The sequence below is a fragment of the Sinocyclocheilus grahami genome, unplaced genomic scaffold (assembly GCF_001515645.1).
Source record: "Sinocyclocheilus grahami isolate Dianchi unplaced genomic scaffold, SAMN03320097.WGS_v1.1 scaffold540.1, whole genome shotgun sequence".
Classification (NCBI taxonomy): Eukaryota; Metazoa; Chordata; class Actinopteri; order Cypriniformes; family Cyprinidae; genus Sinocyclocheilus; species Sinocyclocheilus grahami.
The window spans coordinates 546,055-566,483 of record NW_015505719.1 but is presented as its reverse complement, the minus strand read 5'-3'; the positions used below and the strand labels follow the sequence as shown (position 1 = coordinate 566,483).

The 20,429-nt window shown below is 38.0% G+C and overlaps 3 protein-coding genes across 3 annotated transcripts; all 3 read right to left on the bottom strand.

Annotated features, from left to right (window-relative positions):
• Positions 1–91: 91 nt before the first annotated feature.
• Positions 92–2,848, bottom strand: LOC107555628 (small RNA 2'-O-methyltransferase-like). Its single transcript, XM_016238483.1, has 7 exons — positions 2,745–2,848; positions 2,448–2,638; positions 2,228–2,343; positions 1,926–2,060; positions 1,654–1,836; positions 1,362–1,533; positions 92–632 (listed from the first exon to the last, which is right to left on the bottom strand). Exons 2-7 carry the CDS (start codon positions 2,580–2,582, stop codon positions 138–140), a joined length of 1,236 nt encoding a protein of 411 aa, XP_016093969.1. The 5' UTR covers positions 2,583–2,638; positions 2,745–2,848; the 3' UTR covers positions 92–137.
• A 1,064-nt stretch (positions 2,849–3,912) lies between these two features.
• Positions 3,913–5,919, bottom strand: ppil6 (peptidylprolyl isomerase (cyclophilin)-like 6). Its single transcript, XM_016238482.1, has 8 exons — positions 5,842–5,919; positions 5,661–5,756; positions 5,386–5,574; positions 5,177–5,239; positions 4,907–5,054; positions 4,753–4,812; positions 4,280–4,415; positions 3,913–4,088 (listed from the first exon to the last, which is right to left on the bottom strand). Exons 1-8 carry the CDS (start codon positions 5,917–5,919, stop codon positions 3,977–3,979), a joined length of 882 nt encoding a protein of 293 aa, XP_016093968.1. The 3' UTR covers positions 3,913–3,976.
• A 203-nt stretch (positions 5,920–6,122) lies between these two features.
• On the bottom strand, positions 6,123–20,287 carry ak9 (adenylate kinase 9). The gene is made up of 35 exons (XM_016238481.1): positions 20,168–20,287; positions 19,910–19,973; positions 19,776–19,828; positions 19,579–19,675; positions 19,319–19,431; positions 19,024–19,206; positions 18,425–18,547; positions 18,264–18,338; positions 17,132–17,233; positions 16,916–17,055; positions 16,512–16,834; positions 15,208–15,338; positions 14,984–15,128; positions 14,725–14,842; positions 14,299–14,378; positions 13,864–13,911; positions 13,554–13,748; positions 13,330–13,454; positions 12,799–12,999; positions 12,312–12,617; positions 12,116–12,237; positions 11,082–11,301; positions 10,871–10,963; positions 10,576–10,776; positions 10,203–10,421; positions 9,884–10,097; positions 9,580–9,781; positions 9,331–9,480; positions 7,957–8,174; positions 7,673–7,869; positions 7,434–7,603; positions 7,197–7,295; positions 6,976–7,078; positions 6,639–6,753; positions 6,123–6,503 (listed from the first exon to the last, which is right to left on the bottom strand). Exons 1-35 carry the CDS (start codon positions 20,285–20,287, stop codon positions 6,280–6,282), a joined length of 5,289 nt encoding a protein of 1,762 aa, XP_016093967.1. The 3' UTR covers positions 6,123–6,279.
• Between the last annotated feature and the right edge of the window lie 142 nt (positions 20,288–20,429).

The following is a 20,429-nucleotide window of genomic DNA, read 5'->3' as shown; positions in this document are numbered from 1 at the left end:
CTTCTCCATCAATCACAGATTTGGCCATTTAATTGAAATGTGTCATTCTGATGATTCTACACTTATAGTCAAAAAGGAAAAACATCTTAAGTGCAGCTTTCTTTCTTTTATTCTGGTTACAAAGCTTTCTGGATCTGTTATACATTTCCATAACACCCAAGCTCTCTATCCCAGTCCTCCTCCATGTTGTTGGCTACACCTGATACTGCTTTCACATCTTCCTCTTCCTCCACCTCCACCTCATCATCATGATCAGCAGCAGCAGGCAGGTTTAGCACCGTTCCATCAGCGCTCATCCTCACTCGCGAGTCCACCAGCAGTTCCTCCCTGAGACGCTGCATGCTCCCACACAGTGCTCTCACTCTGGGACTGGACCACACACATGCCAAAGGAACACAAATGGTGCCACCTTGCTGGTAGACAGGCTGCCAGTCACATGTACCCCCTTCAACCCCATGCTGGAATACGTCCATTAATGGAGGAGCACAGAAGTGTGCATTATTGTTGGAGTCCATGTTCATTCTGCTGAGCCATTCCTGTCTCCGGTGTTGTGCCTCATACAAGACTTCATTAACTAAAGTTCTCTGGTAGATGTTGTTATCACTTAGGCTCGGATACACTACTTTGTACATCTAAAAAAAGGAACGGCAAAGAAAGATAATAGACGAGTGCAAATATCACCAGTTTTAGGACAAAAATAACTTGTTTTAGCTTAAACCTGTGAAGTCAGCATTAAAAGAAGAGTTCACCATATTTTCGAAAATGCAATGTTATTTATCTTACTGCCAAAAATTTGTCTCTGCATGTTTTGTATTTTAACCCCCACCTTTCAATCAACAACCAATGGGCAGAACCAAGTTCCCACGCTACACTTTTTCTTTTTCAATAATAGTGCTGTTCATGGCTGCGTGTAGCACCTACCGCTCTGCATATCCTTCCAAGGATTGCATGTTACATTCGCAATGTACTGAAACTACCAAAAGGCCTTTGCTTCCATATTGTAGTGTTCATCTGAGCGAAACGATTGTTCAATGTATCGGTTGTTGATTGGGGTGGAGGGAATATCTGAATGCAAGATCGCAGTACATTGTAAGAAAGGGGCGGGTTTTAAACTGACTAAATGACTGGTCGCCAGAGAGAAGTCATTCCACCGGAAAATCAAGTTACTTTAATTAAAAATTGCATGGATCAATTCATGCTAACTTTATGCTGAGATGGCATTTTTATTAAAAGCTTTCGCTGCACATTTCAGCACTACTAAACTAAATTGCGACTCTTTTAGTACAAGTGATAAGTATTTAGAAAGTACAATATGACTCTAAACAAATATGGAATTTCCAATAAGAAAAAGCCAGTCTCACCAGTCTATAGACTGAGGGTTCCAAGCGTTCAGCATTGCTCATGGAACCATGGAAATTCCTCTGGAACACGGCAATCTGGGTGCAGAATCCCACTTCTCTCCAGTGGCCAACAGCTTCTCCAACTCCTGTGAAATGCACGGAGTAGCCATAATCTCTACACACCTTGTGAGCCCTGTAAGGGAGAGAGAGTTGAAAAAGCTTTTAGCTAGAAAAAAAAACATCTATGTAAATCCCTTAAATCTGATCCTAAATCACCACCGGAATGCGTTTTCATTATTACAAATTTACTCACCAAGTTTGAAACTCCGCTCTGGTCCATTCAAACTTGTGGTCATAGTTTCTGAAGCCTTTCAAGCCCGGCAGCAGTGGGTTGAACTCTACGTTTGGTGTGCTTACAATCACGGCACCTGGTGACATGTAGCCAAACACCACCTCAGAAAAGCTTGCCACCTCCACAAGCTCCAGGTGTTCGATTCTTAAATGGTAGAGATGTTTACATAAGCTCAAGTTGAACATACAATCTGAAAGTAACTAAGTTTATTCGCAAAGACGTGGCACACTTACAACTCCACACATGTCACAAGATCAAATCCTCTGGTGCAGGGCTCCCTTTCTGTGACAGAGCCTTGATACAACTCAATGGTCAAAGGCCCATCACTTGGCTGTAGATAATCACTTATAAGTGGAGCCAACATGTGCCTGGCAAAAAATAAATCACACAAGATGAATGAAGAGGAATCCTGATTTGCATATGGCCAAAAGTACGTGGAGGCCCCTTGTGTATAATAAATCGTTGGCCTTATGGGATAGCACTGTCTCATTTTAATGCCATCTAAAACTACACAACAATGAGATACCAAACTTACATTCTCTTCAGGAGGACGACGCTGTTGATATCAACTCCCACTAGTAACTGAATACCGTTGCGGTGAAACTTAAGCTTTTTCAGTAAGCAACATTCTGCGCATCCGAAATCGATGACCTGCGGATAGATGTAAAAAGACTATTGATTAGCACGCTAGTTCAAGCCTAGCGTCAAAGGCCATCGCGACTTAACTTTAAAATGCCATTCATATGTTTATTTACCTTTTTAGGTCGGTAAGTTTTCACATAGTCGATAACAAACTGGTATCGCTGCATATAAAGTGGAGGAGAAAACGGCGTGGTCATGGTGAGTGTCTTGGTCAGGTCTGCTCGGCTGGCTGTCCTCATTAAACACATACTCGAGGTGACACCGTCAGCTGAGCCGTGTGAATGCTTACTCAAACACAATCAATCTTTAAAGCAAATGCAAAAGGTTGTTACTGGACCGGTGTTAATTGAGATATATTTATTTTAGTAAAAAAAAAAAATGTTTTTAACAAAAAATTAAGTTATATTAACACTTTAATGCAGGGGTCTCCAACCCTGCTCCTAACTGTCCTGAAGACTTCAGTTCCAACCCTGTTCCAACACCTTGATTCGCAGGTTCAGGTGTGTTGCAGCTGAAATCTGTAGGACGGTAGCTCTCCAGTAGCAGGGTTGGAGACCTCGGCTTTAAAGCTTACAATAAAAATCAAGCCTTTTGTATTTTATAAATTATGAGCGGCAAAATATTGTGAGGGTCTGTGAACCATTTCCTTCATGAAATTGTATTTTATAATAATCTCATCTTCATTTTCTCTGGGGTGGTCCACAGCCCACTTATAAGATAAATACATTCATGGAGATTAAATATTATTTTGAGATTAAATGATTTTATTATCTTACTTGAACAGTAAAATTGCCCAATTACAATGTAGAAAAAGCATTCGGTCTAACAAAGGGAACACTGCATTAATATTTATAGCAGGGGGGCCCCAGGACTGGAATTGAGAACCACTGTTGTAAGGACATACTTAAAGCAGCTGTATGAAGTTTTGTGTATTTTTGCCCTTTGGGAGCCCCCTGAATGAGTGGAATTCATTATTCAGTTGAAGGTGGCTTAAGAAGTTACCGAAATCTACAGTAGTCTCCCTTTGAAGTGAATCAAAAAAGTTCATCAAAGTTGTCCTAAGACAAGAATGCGTTTTAGGACAACTTTGATGAAATTTGTATTTGAATGGATTTAATGTTCTCCAGATTCACTCTGGTGATGTCTAATCTCCTCTGTTTCAAAGCATACAGGTTACAGAAATGTTACCTTTATTTCACACAGAATGCATTTATTGTTCTTCAGGTGATTTCTAAATTTCTCTCTTCTGTATTTTAGAAATCATTTAGTTACAGCATGGTCACCAAATCCAACAAGGCAGCATAAGAAGTTACCATGATCCGTTTCTCTCTCTTTTTCACACAGAATTGCTTTAATGTTCTCTAAATCCTCCCCGGTAATGGCTGAACTCCTTTATTTCATACTCTGGAAAGCATTTTGGTTCTTTTATAAACCGCTACAGAAGGGTAACCAAATCCGACAAGGCAGCGTAAAAAATCCATTTGTTATGGGTGCCACAGAAATAAACAGTACTGGTAAAGTGTATAAATTGAGGTTTTTATTGGCTTTATTTTTTAACTTTACATAGAAAAGCACAAAAGTATTTCTACATGTAATAAAAACGCTTCTTGTATTGCTGTCTTGATAGGCGGTATGGGATTACTCAGGGCTCAAATACTCCACATGCTGATATTTTGCAGTCCTGTTTGGGCCTCTCGTTGTAGGTGGGCACTGCCTCTAGTCTCTTCAGAACCTCTGTGCCCTCAACAAGTTGCCTGGGAGAGAAAGAAAAAGCTGTGATGGAGTTTTTCAATTTTGTAAGAATGGTAAATAGCAAAGATCTTAATTAGGCATTTACCTTTTGGATATTGTCTGCATTAATAATGCAAAGCCAAATATCAAGACAAGCTCTCGTAATTTGGGCTTTCTTGTGTATATACAGTATGCAATCTATTGGAGTCATTACCCAAAAGCCACATATTTGTGGTCCATCCAGGAAGCTGGCTGTAGTGTGATGTAGAACTGAGAGCCGTTGCTATGAGCACCTTGATTAGCCATTCCCAGAATGCCACGCTTGTTGTGGGATACGACAAAATTCTCATCTAGAAGAGAAAACCACCTGGTGCTTTTTATATGTATGAAACAATGTGTATTTCACACACTTTAAAGTCACCATGAAATCATAATTGACAGTTCTTATTTTAATGGAATATTGCAATGTTTATAAATGATTTATCCATACACATTTTTTTTTCATGTCCTCGCAATCTCGTGACAATGATCAAGTTAATTAGGTACTGCCCTACAAAATTAGGTACCGGCCGACATTTTTTCCTTTTTCTTTTTATGTAACGGGAGGGGGGGAAAAAAGACACAATTTCCATTTCATGCTGACTTTAATGACCAAAATATGTACTTTATGTAGCACAAACTCTGTACCCTCAAATGTTGGGCCATAGATAGACTCTCCCCCAGTGCCTTTCCTTTCAGGTGAAATATCTGTAATCAAAATCATATAATATATCAATGAATTATATACAATCACAAGTTTTTTAATATATATATTTCGATACAATTATGATTATTATCTTACCTCCACCCTGCAGCCAGCCATTTTGCACAACTCTGTGGAAAATTGAGCACTTATAGCTCAACTCAAGGTTACTCTTGGACAAACCTGCCTCTCCAGTGCACAAGGCCTTAAAGTTCCTACACGTCTTTGGACACAAGTCTGAGAACAGCTGACAGGTTACATTTAAAACACTTTGAGAGTGGAGAAAAAGTGGAAACACATTTCCACAACAACTCAAGTAATCAAATGATCAATCATCTTACATTATCAAGAGGCATAACATCTATTTACCTCAAACAACAGTCTGCCAAATGCCTCTCCACCGCTTTCAATATCCATATAAACAAAAATATGCTGTGGGAAAGAGAGCAGATGTTGCAGATGTTGCACACCTTGTAGCTATTATGTGAAATTATAGATAGTTGTAGTCTAGTTACATATGATGTGCGTTTATTCATTTACTGGATTAACATTTATTCCTCGCTCTTGTGTTCATTTACCCCTGTGCCTCGCAGGTTGCTGGTGTAATATTCCTCAGCTAGGGCTTTATAAAGCGCCTGTGGTCGACGGAAAGAAAACGTCCACTCTTTCTCTGCCCAGCTGGACAGTTTCCTCTCATCACCGAGCAACTGACCGTTTGCGAAAGACATTAGACAGCCGCTGTACTGCCAAACCTCCGCTTTCAGCTCCTTGACAAGTCAACGTGCGTGAGTGATTTATTACTAAAATGCATATTGGAAACAAGCGAGCGGTGTATAATTAGTAAGTGTCTTACCCTCTTTTTATTCGATAAATAGTCATGCCAGTCACACTCCAGCAACGGGCGAATTGTTGGATCATCAAATGACTCCGGGAATTTATTTTTCAGTCCCTGTAAGTAGAGACGTTATGGCTTTTTAACAGTTAACCATGTTAAAATGCTAAATACGAAGTGGTCAGCCTCTTAAAAACTTTACCTCGACAATGCTTTTGGCTATTTGAAAATTATGTTTATTTAAAAGACCGACGATCTCTAAATGTACCGTGGACGCCATGTTGTGTGCGTCTCGTTGTCAGGGTAACCGCGGTGAATGGCGCACAACGAGGACTAGCCGTTCTGCATATTTATTCATGCAGTATCTATCTATCAATCGTTTTATTTATTCATTATCCATTTAGTTCTTGATAAAAAACAACAACAGCAAACGTTCAATACAAGAACACATCACAAAAATCAATTAAAATGTATTTATTGGGCTCATTCACATCTTTAATTGTCCATTGAAAAGAACACGTTAACAAAGTCCTCTCAAAATGTATATCTATGAATTTTACTAATGTAACCTCAACCAATACTGTCAAATATCGTGATGTGCGGAGTCTGACTCAAGGTCTTTATTATTTGAAGTTATGTTCTAACTTCCCCCAAGCTGTATCAGACCCGAGGCTGTTTTGGTGGACTTCTCCAGGGCCAGAAACCTGTCCAGCTTGTGTGCAAAATCAGGGGGCAGGTTGTGAGGGGATCTGTATGTCTTCATGGTGGTACTCAGGTATGAGATGAGCTCACAGCTTTCCTCAAACTTTTGAAGTTTCTTTTTGTACTTCTGACGAATATAGTCTGGGTTCCTGCTGTTGAATGCTGTGGGGGTAGAAGGGTAGAAAGATTTCAAGTGTTTACTTAGACTTGAAAATATCTTACATTGAATGAATGAGTGAATGAATTCTCATTTTCAGCTATTCTAAAAGGAAACTAAAATAAGACATTCAAGGCCACCTTTCAGATGAAAGGCCAGGTACAATATAGCAGATTTCTTCACACTGAGAAAGGGCAACTTTGGCTTGAGTTGACCAACAGCAGTCATGGCTCTGATTATGGGTACTGCCACACTCTACAAGAGAAAACAAACATATATATAAAAAAAAATACATGTACAATAATAGCAAACGCATATGTGGTTAAGATAAGTAAATACATTTCCACAAAAAAGCAAAGCTTTAAACACTATTTTACCACTTGTTAAAAACATGGTTAACTGATGGTTACACAATTATGTGACCAATATTTATAGGTAGACAAAAGCAGCAGATTCTGTGTTTCAGTGCCCTCTTACTTGTTCCAAATAGCCCAGGATCGGTAAAGAGGTTAGTGAGACCGGATCTTCCAACGGAGGTAGTTTATGTGGAAGTTTCTGGTCCCAGTAAGTCTCAGGTGACCTAAGAACAGTTCTGTTGTGAATGATCTGTTTTCTATTTTAACATGTATTTTATTCCTGTAATGGCAAAGTAATTGCACTAGCCAATCAGGAATCCCCTCTGCAAAATAACTACTCACTGGAGAAAAATTTCTTGTTTCTTTTCATTCTCAAAGATATAGATCTTATTTTGGTACTCAACAGCATACTCCGTGTTTCCACGCACCAAGGCCTCATACCTACAGGTGAAGAGAATAACATGGCAGGAATGTGTTTTTACTTGGAATGAAGTTAAAAATTAATGATTAGAGTGAGCAAGACTACAGTAAAATTAAGGTTATTCTTTCCGTAAGTGTTGTAGAGTGTCTTTGCTGTACCTCTGTTGACCATCCAGATAAGTGACAGGGCAGAAACCCTTCATCTCCACCTGTTGAGGGAACCTACTCTTCACCTGGCCTGCACTGAGCTTATGAGGCAGGAGTGGAGGAGGAGGTAATGGGTAGGGGCAACCTGGAGCCACAAACTGTTCTGGGGACTCTAGAAATCTCTTATTAAACACATAAAGATAGATGTGAGTGAATTAAACCAATATTTCTGTGTGCTGCTGGACCTTTACCTCTAGAAATTCCCTGCTGGTCATTTTGTAGAAGTGGCCCCTGAACTCTGCAGCCAATTCCAGTGAGGTATTATGTGAACAGTCCACCAGATGGCGATGAAGAGCTAAGCTAACTGGACAGTACTGCCCAAACTCCCCTAGCCGGGACTGCAGCTCTCGTGTAGTAATGCACAGTCTGTCTATACAGGCTGCCTGGCCTGTGAGAACGACAGAACAAGTCATCTAAGAATGTATAATACTAGGGATTCTTGTTTGACAACTGTGCGTCATTTGCATGCTCTCACCTTTGTGAATCTTTTCCAGGTAATCATAAATGTGTCTCAAGCTAATGCGAACCTCATCTAAAACTCGCTCCCACACCCACCACTTGCTCTTGTGAGCATCAACGGGAGTCCAGTTGTGATACTGTTGATGAAAGTGCAACCTGAGAGCTTCAACTTCCCGCCTGAAGCAAGAGTTGCGAATGTTTAGGACCTGGGGGCTGTCATGCATTGGGTAAGGCCTGTTGGAGAGAGCTGCCATAAGCTTACAAATTTTGAATATTTGCATTTAATATACATAATATGCCAGACCACAATACCACAAAATTTGTATCACTGTCCATGGAAAAAAAACAAAAAAACACATTGTCATGTTGTAGTTTTCAGCAGAGGTGTACTCCAGAAAGCAAGGTTAACTTACCTTCACATAAACCCTGAGCTCTCTGTTGATTAACCCAAACCTTGCTTACTCGATGTATGCTGGTTCCCCAAACCTTGCTTACTCGATGTATGCTGGTTCCAAAAACTCGTCCAGGAGTAATATCATTCAACTCAGAGTATGTTCCTGGTTAACACGCAAGACATTCACAACTGAGCTACGAATCGACGAGTCACTATGGAAACGGATGCTAAGAAAAAGCGCGTTATACTATTTCTTTCTTTCTTCCGTTCAAAGGCATTTGCTTACTTAGTGCATATTGTTGTGAAATCATTAAATATATATATATATATATATATATATACTCTACCAAGGACGTTGCATAACTTGAAATCATGAAATCATTAAATATATATATATATATATATATATATATATATATATATATATATATATATATATATATATATATATATATAATTTAATCATAATAATATATAATTTAATATTATAATAATACATTATTTAATATAATAATATATAATATTGTGCGCAATCTGTCACACCCACTGGAGTCTCGTCAGTAGATCACGCATGCGCTGATACCTCTGAAGTAAACTAACCCTGAAACATAACCTACTAAATCCGGAGCAGGTTATGTTCAGTGAATAAGCTGCTATGGCTTTTTACATACCCTGAAAGTTACCTCTGTTTTTGAAACGGAAAGCTGAGTTTATTTGCTTACTTAACCTTAAACATGTATGTCACATAACCTGCTTTCTGGAATACCCCCCAGTTAAGTTTAGGTCAGTGTTGTTTACTAAATTGTTAACAAAAAGTACTAAAAAATATTTTCAAGAATTAAAATGAAATCTAAATATTATAAATAAATCTAAATTATAAATAGAAATTAAAGATAAATGGAAAATAGTTAATATTTAATATTACTTATATGAACAAAAATTTAAAAGCAATCTGAAAATATAAAAATTAAATAAATAAATATGTGCTGGTCTGACCTGTTGTTGTTTTTTTCTCTGTCCCTCAGGCCTCTCCGCAGCACTTCTGCCGTGTCCAGTTGCAGTTCAATCACTAGCATAGGAATAATGCTGCAGGATTCCAGCAATTCAGCCTGATGCTTGGTCACAGGGAAGCCATCCAACACAAACCTGAGGATCACAATGTATAGTGACACACACACACACACATATAGGTTATTTTTCTTGCAGAAGTACATTCTTTGATTGGGATATAGTTGTGGTCCTCACCCACGTGTGCTGCAGACTAGGCTCATTACTGCCACTTCCAGGCACTGGATGGCCAGTTTATCAGGTACAGTCAAGCCCTGGTTCAGATGCTTTTGCACTTGATTAGCCAACTCAGTTTTGGCCTGGTTGTTGAGCACCATACGTATTGCATCCCCAATTGAGAGACGAGCGAGGCCATATTCATGTGCAAACACCCGGGCCACTGAGTGTACACACAGTTAAGAGGCCATGAACTACTACAAAATAATTGCTTTTTAGATATCATATATTTTTGAGTGTCTAAAGAACACTTGTAATGACTGACCTGTGGTTTTGCCTGCTTTGGGTGGGCCAATGATAGCCAGTTTGATGGGAAAGGAAGGGATGGGATGTGGTTGACGAAGATATTTGATTGGGTTGAGGATAAAGGTGTTACGTGTCTCCTTGGATGCAAAAAAGTAGATGAATTGGTGTAGGATGACAGGGAAGGTGGCGTTGAAAGGGCCCTGCAGAGGCTGGATCAAATCTCCTTCTGCATACTACAGAACATATCAGCAAACTGAGTTTTCCCTAGTTTTATTTTTATGCTGTTTTAGGCTTTTATTTTCATATTCATTGAAAATTTGTTGTATATCCACCCTTACCTTAACAGGATCCCAGCACCCGAAGGCACTGGGATATTTCAAGGATCTGTACAGGAGTCTTCTGGCGAGACTATAGCTGATTGGCTGGCACATTTGAAACAATGACTCTCTGTTAACCATCAGAGGTTTGATTCCTTGTAGGAGCTGGTACCTCACAATCCGAGGTGGGCGGCCTGCGCTTATAACCAGACGGGGGATTTGGTTGTCTGTTAGTAAGTCCTAAAAAAAACAATCCATACTTTATTTTATTTAATTTAAGTGAACAAAAGCATTAAAATCTTCCTAACAAGAAAAGTCAATTTCCTTAGGAGTTAAATGGCACAATGAACTGTATATTTGTTTCTAAAATGCCCTTTCAGCATCTTCTCCTTACCATCATACTGGTGAGGTTGTTGTCATCCTTCTCAAACCTCTGACTGATCTCCATTTCCAGCTTCTCTTCTGCCCCAGCTTCTGTTTCTTCATCTTCTGCCTCCTCTTCCTCCACAGCAGGAAACTCCTCCAGCAGCATGGCCTCCATCTCCTCCAATTCCTGCTGCTCTTCGTCCATCGCCTCTGATTCTTCTTGCACCTCCTCGTCATCCTCATCCTGATGGAGCAACAAAAATCCAGTCAGAATCTGTCTGAGCCATTCAGCGAAGCAAGACACAATGACCGCGATCGATGACCTGTTCTTTGAGGGGCCTCAGAGTGAGTGGGCTGGGTTTTTTAGGCGCACATTCAGCCATAAGCTCAGCTCTTCTCTGTGTGATGGCCCGCTCCTGCAGTTTGACAGTCAAAAAAACAAAAGTTTCACCTGCTTTATCAGCTGTTTATTTCGCCTTTTTGGTTTTCACAACCTTTTATCCCAAGTGCTGAAGTTTTGGTTTAAACACTCACCCTGAGTTCCCTCTTCAGATTAATGACCAGACGCAACTGTTCTTGCCTGCGGTCTCGTCTCTCTCTCCAACGTGTGAGCCGCGAAGGCAGGAGACGCCGCACCACGTCAGAAACCTCGACCGACATCATTGCCACTACATCTGGAAACAAGTGATGCTCCACCATGAAGGACACCTCCTCTTGGTTTTGGGGAAATCCTTCCAGAATAAACCCTGTGGATCTGAGAGAGAAATTTTGAGCATTATTTTGCCACAAATGTGTCTTTATTTCATTATTTAGTCATCTTCATACATCCAAAACCACATTGTTATTTTCCCTTTGAATATAGAATAAAGTAATTTGGACTACTATATTATTTTTGACATAGTATCATTAGACTACAACAATAAAAACATATGCATTATGAATATTTTACTTTTAATAATAATAATATCTAAAACAAATATATTACTGTTATTTGTGCCATTCATTTTGTTTTGCCAAAAAGGTGTTTTGTGATCTAAATGGTCTTAAATCAGTGTTGGTATTGTTAACTAAAACTGAAACTATTAAAAATAATTTTCAATAATTTAAATAAAGCTTAAAGTATAAATATTAGATGTTAAAAGACTTAGCATGTTAATGTTATGACTGCAATAAATATATGTACCAATAATAAGTGAAAGTTCCTGAAACTGAAATATGAAAAATAATTTAAAGCTGTATAAAAAAATGTTTTAAAGACTTTTAGAAAATATTAGAAAAACTAGACATGACAAAGCACATACAAGTTAAAGAAAATGAAATCTAATTTAATATATTATTAAATAATAGTATGTAAACAATATTAAAATAACACTGTGTCAAATTGATTTTTATCTTTGTTTTGGGCCGTTTCGTTTCATTGTGAAGCTACAGTTATTTAAAAATGTATAGGCAGATAAGATATTAAAGAAAGATAACTCTTTAAAAGTGTGAGTATTGTTCAAAACGTTTATCAGTCTATTTATAGCCATGCTTTTTTTTTTGTCCTTTTTGTGTGAATGAGCGTTTACTTGTAGGGCTCCTGGTTCCACCACTGTAATAAAACCATTTCCAGTATCTCCAGTGGGAGAGGATCTTCATCCTGCAGGTATGCCTTTATGGCCTCTTCATCACCAGTCAATGCTTGTTCTTCCTACAAAAACACAATTACAGTTACTCTGTGGCAAGTAATGCCTCAAGACAAAAATAAAAACATCACTCTTTTACCTTTATGTCAGGATTATCAGATGCAGTATCCTCATGATCTGGCTTGTCGTCCTGGTCTGGAGGGGACACTGTGCTCTGACCCTGGGCCTGGGCCTCCAGCAGGCCCTGCAGCTCCTCTGGAGGTTCCTCAGGGGGTTCAGTATCATCTGCATATGACACATGTTTCTGGGTCTTCCGTAAGATGAGCTCCTGCAGCCGCTCTCGGAACTGGATGTGAAAGACTCCCAGCTGCTCTGCAAGCCACTTCCCATGGGTGGTCTTCCCAGAACCTCTCACTCCTAGCATGAAGACCCGCAGCGCAGGTGGCTGGTGGCATACAAATGGTTTTGTGTTATATGTACATTATTTGTTCATATTTGTAATTTTCTATTTGTTTTCACAGATGAAATTGATGTTCAAAAGTACAAAGCAAGGTCAGAGGTCTTTTGTCACTTGCCGACGTGTTTGCGAGTTTTTATCAGTTATCTTAATTAAATAATGCTCATACCTTTAGTAGTTGTGTGTTAGAAATGTAGAGTTCAGGATTCTGTAGGAACTTTTCTTGTGCCTCAGTGCTGGAGAAATAATAGACTTTGTCTCTGTACTTTGCAGCATATTCGTCCAGACACGGTTGTAGCATACCCCTCTCTTTCAGCACCACTGGACAAAAATGCTTGGTGTCTCCCAGGTGCCTCTTAAAGCTGGTATCCTCCTGAGACCATCATAAACAAAAGAGTGGTACGATATTCTAAGAATAAGTAACAGGTGTTTTTACACTTTTTTGTGTATAAATTGTTGGTCTAAGTCAGGGTTTCCCAAACTGGGGTTTGTGAGCTGATGAAAAGCTAATAATTAAATAAATTAAAAAAATTTAAAATTAAAATAAATTTGAATGCAAAAATGTATCCTGGCTCAACAGCCCCTTAAAACAGCATGGATTTTATTCACAGTCCATTTTACATCTCTATTATGATGTATTTTGGAGTGAAACGAGGGGAGAAGGATATTTAATTAGTTCTGCATTAATGATGGGTGCAACCTCTGATTCTTGTTCCTCCTCTTCATTAACATCTCGTTTCTCTGTCTGTGTCAGCGCATGTAGGGCCTCTTCCACCTCCTCCAGGTCTGCACTAGATATGCTCATAGCTGTGTACTTAAATGGCTCTAAGCGAGAAAGTAAAGATATAGTGAGTGAGAGGGAGTGGCTGATAATTTAGAGTGAAAGAAAGAGCCTGAAACAGTGAGACCGTCCACTCCACATACTCTCCATATGGTAAATCATCTCTTGGAGTGTGTCCTGAGGGGTTTTGTTGCTGATGTCCAGTATAGCATAGCTGCAGGTGATTGTGTGCTCCATGTTTTCCAAATCTGCCAAAAATTGCTTCAGCTGCACACTAAAAGCCTCCATCTCTGGGCCGTCAGGATAACCATTTTCCCACACTGTTGGCAGCGCTATCTCTGCACACCCAGATATATTTCGATATGCACAAATTAAGTCATAAAATTATAACTGACACTCAAGTAAAGGTAAATAACAGTGCTGAAGAAAAAAATATAAAGAAATATAACAAACCTTCATCGTTTAGAGTTTTGTCTTTTTCATCAGACTTATCAAAACTCTCTGCAAATACATAGAAATTACTTATCAAATCATACTTTAACATTTAAATGAAAAAAGCTGAATTTTAAGAAGCCATTACTCCAGCTGTCAGTGTCGCATGATCCTTCAATCATTCTAATATGTTGATCTGCTGCTCAAGAAATATTTTTTAATATGTTGAGAACAGTGCTGCTTAATATTTTGAGGAAACCATGATGCATTTTTTTTATACTTTGATGAATAGAAAGTTAAAAAAGAACAGAATTTATGTGAAATACAAATAACCTTTGTAACATTACATTATTATGGTAGTGTATGCGCAGTGTATGACTGATGACTTCCAGCAGTTTCATTACTGTCAGTGTGAATGTAGAGTATCTGTTGTTGAGAGATGTTAAAGAGTTCTACCTGACTCCTCATGCAGTGTCTCTAGTTTGGACTTGGTGTCAGTAGGCTGTGAACCTTTCTTTGAGTCCTCAGTGTGTTTCCTGCAAAAAAGCATAAAAATATGTTGAAAACAGTACCTTACCACCATTTTAAAATATGTAAACCACCACTTTATTACATTTCCATTATGAAATTGTTAACTGTATCTTAAACATTGTTTTTCTCCACAGGTTTTTGAGATCCATTTAAATACAATTTGATCTGAATGAATATCTAATTTAAACCTGGAAGCAGTTCGAGGATTTTGAATGTTTCATAATATTTTTAATTGCAAAGTTATTAAATTAGAAAATAATGCAAAATAGAAGGATTTCCTCCAGTGATTTAAAATGTTTATTTCTCAATGTATATTTTCTGAACTTGTGCTCGTATATTAGCCACACTCACAGTCTCTCATTGATGTCTTGTGTCTTCTGCAGTTTTCTTTCTTTTTGTAGGCGGGCCAGCACAGATCTATCCACCTGTTCTTTATTCCGTTCATACATCCTGGTAAGTATAGTCCTTCCTTCAATAAATAGCAACAAGTGACCATCACAACTAAGTGGACGTCATGGCCTAAACAACCATAGAAGATTATCTGATGTCAAAATCAGGACTAAGAAATGATGGATGCACATATTCATCAAAATACATGTCTTTTTCTCACCCTCTCCATCATTGTCTTTCAGACAGAATAGGATTTCTGGTGTTACAGCACTATGTAGTTCCTCAATAGTGATCAGCTGGGATCTGCTGCTGGCAATGTTGTCCAGTATCCATCCCCTTATATGTTCAACATCTTCAGGCTCAATCTAACAACCCACAGGCACTCTTAAACATAAATAATGCTACATAAGTATGAGAGCTAAAGGAGGAAGCTCAGCGGTCTACCTCTCTTATGTGCTTCTCAAAGGCCTCCAAAAAAAGCTCCCGTGGAGCTGTGGCTGGAGACTCTGCTGCTTTCTTCACAGCATCCTCCACAAAAGCTTGAACATCTGGGTGATCTTCTGTCACCTCTATTGCTGTAAAAAGGACACATTACCAATTCAGGGTTATTTTTATTATTATTTATATACTATTATAGTATTCATTAATATTTTGAATTAGATTTTATTTTTATATTTTCAGTTTTATTTTTAATAATTATATGCAGACATGGTTTTATGTTTACGTGGCGCGATGCAACGCAATGCGTAAAAAGACAATATAAGTCATTATAATCTGTAATTATGTCCCCACTGGATGCAACAATTGCCTCGTTTATAATGGTTTTTAATGTTTTTGTCTCGTCGCTCTGGCCGGGACACTGCATCACAGTATGGTAAGGGACGTAACATTTCCGTCACATGCTTGAGGTATTCGGCCAATCAGAACGCACTGGATAGCTGGCCAATCAGAGCACCTCACTTTTCAGACCGATGAGCTTTGTAAAAATTGGCGTGTTTCAGAAAGGCGGGGCATAGAGGAGAAACAATAATGTACAGTATGTGGAAAATAATGTGTTTTTTAACCTTAAACCGCATAAACACATTTCATTACACCAAATACAGAAAATAATGTTATTTTTAGCAACATCATATGACCCCTTTAATTTTTGGTTTTGTTGTTTTGAATATTTCTATTTAGCTTTATTTTTATTTCAGTTTTAGTTTTAGTAATTTTAGTACTTCAGATGTTTAGTTTTAATCTCGTTTACGTTTTTAATCTAATGTTTATATTTTATTGTATAGCTTTATTTCATAGAATGAAAACACCTTTTTATAGTTTTAGTTATCAATAACAAATAATTGTAGCTCGGCGCATTCAATAGTATTTATAATTGATAGTATTTTAACTGTTTAACTACTTTGCACTATTTAACTATTTTACTATTTAACTTCATACCTTTTTCACTTATTTCACTGGCTGGGTGTGTATCTAAAAATAAAGTGATTAACAATATGTTAAAGCACAGAACATACATTGTTATCAATGAAACTGAGGAGGTGTAAAGTCCATGTTGTGTGTGGATTGACCTCACCTGTGTGAGTTTCACCAGACTCTCCTTCATTAGTTGTTACATTACCTACAAAAATGAAGAAACACCATCTTAAAGATGTCCCAGAATGTCTTTCCAACTCAAAAACAAATTAAGAAATTATTCTATCATGCCATGGAGCTTGTTTTGTATATTTACCAAACTGGTGTTTTCTAACCTGATGCAATTGTAGCCTCAAGCTGCATCTTGGTCCTGACCTTCTCTAAGCCTGTGAGCGTGGCATCTTGACGCACTTTGTCCAACATGTCTTTTGTGAACGTACCAAGTGTACGCTCCATCAGCGCTTCAACATCTACCACTACAGCCCCATAATACTCAGCTAGCAGTGCACTCATTGTGCTCTTTCCTGAGCATGGCGGGCCGATCACAGACACCTGGCAAGGCAAGTGGGGTATGTGTGGCAGCAGGTAGCGTCGAGGGTTCGCCATGAACTTCTGCAGGGCTTCCTGAGATGACAGGATGTAGAACTTATCTATGAAGCTGGGGGAGAGAAAAGACTGAATTTAAAAACAGCCCCTCAGAATAAAAAAGTTTATTTATAATAAATTAGTTTTCACTAACCCAACGGCAAACTCTGGTCTGCCCTTGACGATCCTGCCCTCTTTGAGCGCCACCGGACAGTTGCCGGACCATTGACTCTTTTGCCAATGAAAGCCTGGTGCGACATTTCTACAGGACGACAGAGTCCGAAACAGCTCTTCCTAAAAAAACAGACAAGGTGAAGAGGCACATAAAATGAAGTTCAGTTTAGAGAGGTGTGTGTTTACAGTAACTGACCGTGTCCATCTGATCATCAAGCTCTGCTTCCTCTGTCGGCATTAAACGCACAGGTACAGCTGTACATCTCACAGCCATGAACTCCAAACGAGACATTACTGACTGTGGACATGCAGACAATTGTAAAGTTTAGTGTTTAAATCATTACGTTATATATCATATTATTTGAATGCTTTAGTGATTTCAAGACAGAATTATATCTTAAAGCGACAGTTCAGCCAAAAATGAAAATTGTCATCATTTACTCACCCCCAAGTTGTTCCAAGCCTGTATGAATTTCTTTTTGCTTTTGTACACAAAAGAAGATATTTTTAATAATGTGGGTAACCAAACAGTTGCTGGTCACCACCGTCTCCATCAACATTATTATTCAACAGAAGAAAGAAATTCATGCAGGTTTGCAACAACTTTTTAAAATATTTTTTATTGGAATATACAAAATACAATGAAAGAGCAATATTAATAAATCTATACATTCCTATTTTCTATTAACAACTACTAAGGGTGGACACAAACATAAACAGTCACAACCCTCAGTAAACCCAAACCCCACCCACCCCAAAGGAGGATGTTACGTCCCTCATCAACCAGCTATGGTTCGTCTAGGAATATTGCTTAGATATAACATACAAAAATTTAGGTGTGTGTATATCAAGATGGGAAGGAGCCGCACAATAAAACTTAAGTACATTTTCAAAAAATAAATAAAATTACAAAAAAATTGACAATTATACAGAATTAAATATAACAGAAAAAATTTACAAGAGACTACACAGAACAATTAAAATTAAATTAACAATTAAACAATTAAAAATACATATTACAAATCAGTAAATATAAGTGGTGTATTTTTGACAAAGTCAAGTAGAGGACCCCAGTTTTTATCAAATGTGTCCTCTTAAAACAAACGTAATTTTTTTCAGTATATAGAAAAGACAACAAATGTTCTAACCATGAAAAAGCAGGAGGTTTGCAACAACTTTTCAGATTTTTCATTCCAACAATATAGTTCCCCTATGCCTTTATCATTATAGTTGTGATATGGACTAAATTATTCTCATAGAATTAGAACAGTTACTGAAATGTTATAGTTTCCATCCTTAGTCATTACAGCTTGACCGAGTTCACCCACCTCAAAGAGATCCTCTGGATCCTTGTTTCCATCCAGCTCAAACAAAAATGGAGGATTGTGGTCTGCCATGTAATCCTACACATCCAACATAAGCGTAATGCTGATTGTTTCTATAATAGTGTTTACAGTTTGTAAGTGTGCAATACTATAGATGCCATTACCTCAAGAGGCCTGAGGATGGTGTCCTTATAGCACATGATCCTGCTGTTGGTGTTCTCTGGGTAATTTTCACTCACTCTTACAAGCTGTGTGATCATGTCTTTCTGAAGCTCTAACTCTTCCATCTTAAACAGATTTTCAATTGCATTTAGTCATTTGTGCACAGAACTTCAATATTTGGCAGTTCTGAAATGAAATTTATGAAACTTAACTTTTGTTGCAAACTTACTGTAAATAGTTTATACAGTGGTTTGGTACAGTGTCTGGCAAATAAATCATTGCAGTAATACACTGGTTCTCATTTAGGGGGCCAGGACCCACTTAGGGGCCTTCTCAAACTTCAGATGGGACCACATAATAACTTGACATTAGTAAAAAACTAAACAATAAAACTGCAGTGATGATATTTCTTTTATTTTTATATTTAATATTAATGAATTGCAGAGCGTGGAATGGAATCACAACATTAACTGTGGTTGGTAAAGTTAATATATCTAACAGTTTTTGTTGTTAAACATTTTGAAAACAAGCAGAATTATCAGAAGAATTATTTTCTATGACAGTCAAGCTGGTTAAGAAACCTGGAAGCTGGTTGTATTACCTCTTCCTCCAGATCTTCTGTTTCTTCCTCTTCCTCTTCCTCCTCCTCATTCTCTGTGTTGTTGCTTTTCATGAGTGACTCTTTCTTCACATCAGGGTCCCACTTCTCCCTCTGGAACACACGGCCTGTCTCTGGATGTTGACGCTCATCTGATAGCCTGCGGATCAGGTCCCTGTCTGCACACTGGACACATAAACACACTTATTTATTATCCTTACAAAGTGTGAAGTGGATAACACAATGTCAGCATCGTAAAATTCTGTGGAGTATAGGTAGTATTAAGGTTATGAAAAACCTTGATGTTGATGATGAAGTCTGGTGGCATTCTGAGGCTTTTAATCAAGTCTATTTGTTCCTGTATCTTCAGGTATTCTTCTGACATTGATGGCAAACAGGCCAGAACATAACCTGCTCATTCAGACAAGTCATTACAAATATAAATAAATATATATATATATATATATATCAAGAATGAAAGGTTTACATGTTTGTTTATTTGGTTAACTAGTCATTTTTATTCAGTTATGTTATTTCAGTTGTGTCATACACCTTTACCATAATGCTCTACATCAGGTGACTTGAGCCGGTTAACAATTAACTTGACCATCATCTCTTCTGGAACAGCTTTTCCTTCAGCCAGAATCTTAAAGAGCTATAGCAGAATATCTTATATGAAACAGCTAGAATATTTTGCAGGGAATCAGTTATTTCTATTGTGACCATGTAAATAACTAAACATCAGTGATACACACCTGTATACCTTGTTCTGTCTCATCACTGATGTGGCTGTTGAGAAGATCTGTATCTAAATAGGGTGAAAATGAAATATTCAGAAACTCCATATGTAATAATGGCAATGTGACATCAAAGGCACTTGATCATTTACCATCAATGAGGATGCAATTCCAAGTCTTGGCTAATTTTCTTGCAAGAGTAGATTTCCCAACACCCTGAAAAAAAATCACACAAAACATTAAAAAAAAAAACTGTTTATTTGTTTTGACTGAGGAATTTTGAGGTGAATTCAGGTTGATTGGGACACATTTTGCCATTGAAATGCCTGGGGAAAGGTGTCCCAATCAACCTGAATTCAGCCCTACTTTTATGTTGAGAGAAAAAAAAAAGATGCATGTTGAAAACTCACTGGTTTTCCAAGGATGATAAAACATGTAGGTTTGGAGAGCAGAATCTCTCTCTCTGCTTCATCCTCGATAAGTTTATCCACTAATGATAAGTTAGACGCTTTAGGGACAGTGGATGACATTGTATGATACTGTAAAGCAAAAATACAGAGATGTTAATCTATTTCAATTAATCAAGAAGTCAAACTTTAAAGTTCAATATCAGATCATCGGTAATTATCAACTGACATTAACATTTTATAAGAGTTTTGAGTATCGCGCGCA

Bases quoted from the DNA above. Each gene is read 5' to 3' on its own strand.
- LOC107555628 (XM_016238483.1), bottom strand. From the start codon at position 2,582: ATGTGTTTAATGAGGACAGCCAGCCGAGCAGACCTGACCAAGACACTC. The intron at 1,837-1,925 runs GTAAGTGTGCCA...CTACCATTTAAG, and splicing joins CTTGTGACATGTGTGGAGTT to AATCGAACACCTGGAGCTTG. The intron at 633-1,361 runs GTGAGACTGGCT...TCCTTTTTTTAG, and splicing joins AACCCTCAGTCTATAGACTG to ATGTACAAAGTAGTGTATCC.
- ppil6 (XM_016238482.1), bottom strand. From the start codon at position 5,919: ATGGCGTCCACGGTACATTTAGAGATCGTCGGTCTTTTAAATAAACAT. The intron at 4,813-4,906 runs GTAAGATAATAA...TTTTGATTACAG, and splicing joins TGGCTGGCTGCAGGGTGGAG to ATATTTCACCTGAAAGGAAA. The intron at 4,089-4,279 runs GTAATGACTCCA...TTTCTCTCCCAG, and splicing joins CACAAATATGTGGCTTTTGG to GCAACTTGTTGAGGGCACAG.
- ak9 (XM_016238481.1), bottom strand. From the start codon at position 20,287: ATGTCATCCACTGTCCCTAAAGCGTCTAACTTATCATTAGTGGATAAA. The intron at 9,481-9,579 runs GTGAGGACCACA...TGTGATCCTCAG, and splicing joins CTAGTCTGCAGCACACGTGG to GTTTGTGTTGGATGGCTTCC. The intron at 6,504-6,638 runs GTGGCCTTGAAT...CTACCCCCACAG, and splicing joins CCTGGCCTTTCATCTGAAAG to CATTCAACAGCAGGAACCCA.